Consider the following 6,835-nt stretch of genomic DNA (forward strand, 5'->3'; position numbering starts at 1 on the left):
TAATATATTGTTTCTCCCAAAGAGTTTCGATTTCTTGTTTTAGATTCTTCAATAAATAATAGTTGGAGAAATTGGAGAAAAAATACCCCAAATTGCAGAAAAGTTTTTGTACCATTTGTCAATTAGAACTCCTACGATGACCCATTAGTAACTCATGTTGGGTTGAGTTGGGTTGGGTTGGATTCAGATTGAACTGTCCAAGTTTTGCAAACTCAGATCGCATGTTGGCCCACCACTAGGGGCATAATTGGAAATTAAATAAAACACCATAGACTTCTGACGCTACGATACGAGGTCTTCTCTTCACTGAGTCTGTCAACGATTAGATTAAAAAAACCTTTCCCAAAAGAAAAAAAACCAGAGTTCTTCAGAGGCAGAGAGAAAATCAGTTACACTCTCAGACTCATAGAGAGATCTGAGAGAATGGGGGAGACGAATACCGTACATTCACCATTGGTGACATATGCTTCCATGTTATCACTGCTTTGTCTTTGCCCTCCATTTGTAATTCTACTGTAAGTTCTATGTCAATCTGTTTTGTTTCATTTTTTGTTTCTTTCTCTAAGAAATGAATTTTATGTTTGCTTATGTGAAAATGCGTTTTCTTGAGGAATAATGATTATAGGAAATAATGGGTTATCGTTATTTCTTTGGTTTGGTGGAGACGTAGGGTCATTGAATCCAAATCTCATCTTGTTTTTAGTTTTCTTGTTTGTTTCTATAGAAAATTTTAATTTTCTGGGAAAATTGTTTCTAAAGAATGCAAAGCAAGATGAATTAGAGCTCGAACTGGTGCAGGGACATGTTCAGGTTTTTTCATCTTTTTTCCAAGCTTTGAATACTTGCAGATTTTAAATCATATAAGATTTTTACATTTTATATTATACAAGGCCCTGAGATTATGTTTGAAGTTTATATCTCAAATAGATCCATTTGTAATTTAATATCTTTTTGTTCCTTCGTTTTTATATTGCTCTGTTTCGTTGATGAAAAGAGGCAGGCAGAGAATCCCAAATGAAAGTTTTAAGTATTTGATTTTGATTAGTTGGGACGCAGTATATAACTCAACATTAGTACAGCTAACCCGAGTTTAAGAAAATCCAAATCAGATTTTATGGATGTTAAAAAGCTTGAGTCGTTAGCGTGTTTTTTGTGGCTTTTGAAGGGATGATTTGGTAGGATTAGAAGTAACAAGTAATCATAAAGAGAATCAAAGTAGCCAAGGCATATTTTGGAGTTATAACAAACTGCATTTGTTAAATTGAAATTCTGAAAATTCCTTTGTCTTTTGTTTAATAGAGAAAAGGGATACTCTATTGATAAAACCAAATTGATAGTGATTGCTATAATCACACAGATAGACCATAGCTGAAATCAGCCACGGAAAGCTTAAAATGTCTTAATCTGAGTTAAGAGAAGTGGTGCTTAGCTGAATATTGTCAAAAGTGAGCTGATTCCAACTGCTAAATGCTACATTCACCTGTATGGTGCCCTGGAACACCTTATCAATTAATCACTGTATACAACAATTACTGCTACATGTTATAGATATAATTTATGATAATTATGAGTGGTTGAGATCAGAATCTGATACTTAATGCAGATGGTATACGATGGTACATGCTGATGGCTCTATTTCCCAAACTTGGGATTACTTAAAGCAGCATGGTCTGCAGGGTTTCATTGAAATATGGCCAAGACCTACTGCCACTGCCTGGAAAATTATTGCCTGTTATGGTGCTTTTGAAGCTGCACTCCAGCTGCTTTTACCTGGAAAAAGGGTTGAGGGCCCAATTTCTCCAACAGGGAATCGACCTGTCTACAAGGTGCTGGATACTCGTTTTCTTTATGTGAAAACTCTGTTGCCAAAGTGATCATGTAAACACGGGGTTCCAAATCTTTATCTGATGCAAACTCAAGTTATATGTCTTGAATGTTTTACAACCTGCCTTCTCCAAGTCAGTAGATTTTCAAAACTGTATAAATTTTTTTTCTGCATCTGGACTTGCATGGGGTCATGTTTTTGCCATTTTTCCTGCTATTTGTTCAATATGGTTATATATGTATTAATATAGCATGTGCATTGTGCAGGCAAATGGTATGGCAGCATATTTTGTAACATTGGCTACCTACCTCGGCCTTTGGTGGTACACACTTTTTCCATCAATTCATAGTGTTTCCTTTTATATAATGCTGTGCATCATTGAATTCGTATCCCTAGAAAGGCTGTGATAGTTTTTTTTTAGTTTCTTGGTGGGAATTACTGAGTTATTGACGCAGTGGCCGCTATTGTTGTCTATGTATTATTAAGCCCCCTTCCCCCCTAAAAGTTTGTTATTTGTTGTCCTATCTGCCATGCACCAAACTGTTTTCTAGTGCATTTGATGCCTTTGTTTAATGTTAAATTTCAGGTTTGGGATATTCAACCCTACAATTGTTTATGATCATTTGGGAGAAATTTTTTCAGCACTTATTTTCGGAAGCTTCATTTTCTGTATTCTCCTGTACATAAAAGTGAGGGTTTTGTAATTACACCGAAATATAAGTTCATCTGAATTTTAGTTATTTCTCTTGACACAAATTCTTTGTGTGTTCAGGGTCACTTGGCACCATCATCCACCGATTCTGGGTCTTCTGGGAATGCAATAATTGATTTCTACTGGGTAAGTGTCATTTTTTCTGTTTCATCAATTCAGTTCCCTGCCAGTGGTAAACAGTAGCAACTCAAATTTTAAGGATGGACAGACTGAATTTATACCCCTAAAACGTACAGATTCAGTATGTGCATTTCTCTATTATTTATTAATGATGCTAAGTTGCACATTTGTGACTCTGCCTTTTGATTTAGTTTTTCAAAATATGTGTTATATCTTTTAACTCATACTATATAAACCATGTAAAAAAATGTTTCTCGACAAGCCAACAGCATCAATAACTGTGTTATCTTTAATCTATCTGAGCAATGGACCCCTGCTTTTCTTTGGTTACAAGCAGTTGGAAATGCACCAAAGAATTTATAAACTTGGTTTTCAATCAGGTTCTTAATGGACTGTATCCGAAGAATAACTTTGTCACAAGAGAATTTATGCAAATGTCACGGTCATGCTCTAATATTTGATATCTGATGCAATACTATTTAAATTAGACTCAGTCAAGGTGAAAAGTACGTTTTGGCATACTGAATTACTGGAGCACCCTGGTATCCGTTTTGATATAATTCATCCTGATTAGACAGGGATTATTGTGTTGTATGCTATTTTTTGTTACTCTTTCGTAGTCGACTAGTTCGATGGACTTCTTGTCTGTATTTCCTTGCACCTTTTCTTTCATTTTATAAAATTCAAGTTTCCTGCAAGAAATTTTTTTTTGGTCAAAGCGAAAAGAAAATTAATAGACTACGTCAATACATTATACTTCATAGCCGCCTATAAATAGAATTATTATTGTGTGAGATTTTAAATATATTTTTTGTAATGAAAGTAATCTTTTTATTTTTGGATATGGCCTCATGTAAGAAATTAGTGTTCCCTTTTCATTTTTTTAGGGAATGGAGCTGTATCCTCGAATTGGTAAAAACTTTGATATCAAAGTTTTCACGAACTGCAGATTTGGGATGATGTCTTGGGCAGTTCTTGCTGTGACCTATTGCATAAAGCAGGTAAATGAATCTTCTCTGATATTTCTTTTTGTCCTTGTCGTTGAGGTCCAATATTTCACTTTAGTTGCTATAGGTCGAATTTCAATAAACTTACTAGTTACCATTATGGTTAGTTAACATTTTCAAAGCCATCCACATTTACATTTCCATCACATAGATTGATGGAACGTGAATTTTTGCCCTAATTTCACCAAGGAAGAAAAACCTACGGGATGGAAGGATTATGATGAAGATAAAAAATGTTCACCTTTTTAACATTTTTTTCGAACCATAGTTTTTCTAACATTTGACTTTTTTTTTCTTTTACCAGTATGAAGTTAATGGGACAGTAGCTGATTCAATGCTTGTAAATACTATATTGATGCTGGTTTATGTGACGAAGTTCTTTTGGTGGGAGGCTGGATACTGGAATACAATGGATATTGCGCATGATCGAGGTTCACATATGCTCTACCTTTTACTTTTTCTCCATTGTTTGCTGTTGGCATGTCCAAGAGTAACCATCAGATGTGTTTGCCTTAATATTTGAAGGTTTATTTTTTTAACAAAATGAATTTGGCAGTCTTTTGGGGGCTGGTTGCATTGATATTCTATTATGATGGGCTTTGTATTTACCAAGTTTGTTATGGTACTCTGTGAGCAAATTTTATACTGCATCCTTAACAACTCTGAGAATTTCATGTTGACCATCTTCATATTCATTCTTACCCCTGTAGATTGACCCACAATAATGTTTAATATTGAATCAATTTTTTATCATCCTTAACTTGGTTCAGTTCGTGCTTCATCTGACTATGGTTCATTGTACTTTTGTCTCTGGCAGCGGGCTTTTATATTTGCTGGGGTTGCTTGGTCTGGGTTCCATCTATTTATACTTCTCCTGGCATGTACCTGGTCAACCATCCTGTAAATCTTGGAACTCAGGTATAATCGCATCCACATATGTAGTTTGCCCAATTTATTAAAAGTTATCAATCATATGAAGGTGTGTTCTAAGTTTTTCAACTTGTGATTTCCCTATTTTAAAGGCTTATGTCTTGGTCATGCACATTTTCTCTATACGTGGGGTTCATTATGCATGATTGATGGTTATTATCTAAGCTTCTGCTACTAAAAGTTGGCATGTCTCAATGAGCATGGGGAAAAACAGAATTAAGTTAACCTTTAGTCTTTGGCTACTGGTTAGGTTGTTTGAATGAATACTATGAGATATTCTTGAGGTACGACTTCAAAGAATTGAAAATCTTTTACATTTGGTCTCATTGCAGCATGCACGAAAATTGGGATAAGATCTTGTCTTTATATGGGACAGGGTATTTTTCAGGTCGGAGAAGACTATCTTCTTATTGGAAAATAAGATTCAGTGCCAAAAAGGAAAAAAAATGCTCTGGAAAAATAAAAAGAAAGGAAAGAAAATAATTAAAACTTTAGCGAGTGAAAGTCAGGCTGTAGTTTTGGCAATTTGAAAGAATTGGATTTTAGCCATAAACTACAGGAATTTTATGTAGGTATTACAAATTTAAATCCTTGTAAAGGCTGGTTTTTCTGCAATGAATGACATTTCTTAGCTGATTCATTTATTCTTTTCTTCCTTATCTGTTTCTGTGATCATTGGTCTCATAACTGACTCATGTTCCAGCTAGCACTTTTTATTTTGGTGGCCGGGATTCTTTGCATATACATCAACTATGATTGCGACAGGCAAAGGCAAGAATTTCGCAGAACAAATGGCAAATGCTTGGTTTGGGGGAAAGCTCCATCAAAGGTATTTAGTCTTGTAAAAATTATCATGCGATTATCATTATATGTACAGTTTGAGATATATTGACTGACAAAAAATATATGATTTGTACATATCAGATTGTCGCTTCATACACTACCACATCTGGGGAAACAAAGACAAGCCTTCTTTTAACCTCAGGATGGTGAGTACTTTAGTTCTCTCTGGTAAATATGAAATTGTGCATACACGTATAACTGAGTTTTTGTGTCAGTTCTTTTTGTCGCACATGAAGAGTTAGTTGAGTGATGCTTTTGTTGGTCCACTTCTCTTCTCTGCACATAGCGTAGTCTAATTCATGCATATGTTATAATTTAAAAGATAAGCTGGCACTTTGAGCTAAAGTCATTGCTGAGGTTATTTGCTCTTCCTGCAGGTGGGGTTTATCTCGTCATTTCCATTATGTGCCAGAAATATCAGCTGCCTTTTTCTGGACTGTTCCAGCTCTTTTCAATCATGTAACCATTTATGTTTAGTGTTCTGTTGTTTTCTTTGTGTTTGTTGGGACGGGGTACTTGATACTTGGATGTTGTGGAGAACATCTTGCTGAATTTATTATTATCTTTTTCTCCTGCAGTTTCTACCTTACTTCTACGTGGTGTTTCTTACCATCCTTCTACTTGACCGAGCCAAAAGGGATGACGATCGATGTCGGTCCAAGTAAGCAGATACAGATTCCTGTTACATACAAATTTAGCTGACAATTCGACGAAGACATATCATTCGAAGAATATTTTTTTGAAAAAGCCATCAAATTATGAAATGGTTTTGAGCATTTTATATAATGTTGAATGAGATTTTGACGCGTTCTTCTTGCAGGTACGGTAAATATTGGAAACTATATTGTCAGAAGGTGTCCTACAGGGTCATTCCTGGAATCTATTGAAGAGTCCCAGTCCTTTATGCATCAAGCAACGCCTCTCGTTGAACTTAGTCTTTCTACTCGCAGTCCATCTGGTGAATTGGCAATGCTATTTATATCATTTCCCTTCAACTTACTTTCTCTTGATTTCGGATGTAAGTTTGGATGAGTTGTGGTATTAGCCAAGGAAACGTTAGTTGTTTATGATATAGCATATCAGGCTTATTTAATGGCTCTCCAACTTGGATCTTCCAGAGGATTTTTGGTTTTATTTTTCCCCATGAATTACCATTACGTCTATTTTCTTTTATTGGTTATGTTGGAGCGCATCAAACACTTGACCTAATCCATGCCATAACTCATTTTCTCACATTCCCTAGCCACTTGAGCTAACCGCATTGGCATAGGAGGTAAAGAACTCAAAGAAATTCAACATAGTCCAATTGAAACGGTATACAAGGCGTGCTAACTGAAAACCTAGGACTAAGATAACACAATGTAGAGTAGTATGAAATCTTCGGTGTGATTGTCACAT

General features: G+C 35.4%; 1 protein-coding gene across 1 annotated transcript; it reads left to right on the forward strand.

Moving 5' to 3' along the window:
- Window positions 1-297: 297 nt before the first annotated feature.
- On the forward strand, window positions 298-6,610 carry DWF5 (Ergosterol biosynthesis ERG4/ERG24 family). The gene is made up of 13 exons (XM_021950230.2): window positions 298-515; window positions 1,604-1,826; window positions 2,092-2,147; window positions 2,412-2,514; window positions 2,598-2,663; window positions 3,545-3,658; window positions 3,969-4,095; window positions 4,482-4,582; window positions 5,298-5,423; window positions 5,519-5,583; window positions 5,815-5,896; window positions 6,016-6,098; window positions 6,258-6,610. The coding sequence occupies exons 1-13, from the start codon at window positions 424-426 to the stop codon at window positions 6,322-6,324; spliced, it is 1,305 nt and encodes a 434-aa protein (XP_021805922.1). The 5' UTR covers window positions 298-423; the 3' UTR covers window positions 6,325-6,610.
- The last annotated feature ends 225 nt before the right edge of the window (window positions 6,611-6,835 follow it).

Source organism: Prunus avium, chromosome 3, assembly GCF_965620075.1.
Source record: "Prunus avium chromosome 3, drPruAviu1.hap1.1, whole genome shotgun sequence".
Classification (NCBI taxonomy): Eukaryota; Viridiplantae; Streptophyta; class Magnoliopsida; order Rosales; family Rosaceae; genus Prunus; species Prunus avium.

What these genes read in the sequence shown, in the direction of transcription:
- DWF5 (XM_021950230.2), top strand. Translation starts at nt 424, where the DNA reads ATGGGGGAGACGAATACCGTACATTCACCATTGGTGACATATGCTTCC. An exon ending in CAATAATTGATTTCTACTGG is followed by an intron (nt 2,664 to 3,544) that starts GTAAGTGTCATT and finishes TCATTTTTTTAG; the next exon opens with GGAATGGAGCTGTATCCTCG. An exon ending in GGGGGAAAGCTCCATCAAAG is followed by an intron (nt 5,424 to 5,518) that starts GTATTTAGTCTT and finishes TGTACATATCAG; the next exon opens with ATTGTCGCTTCATACACTAC.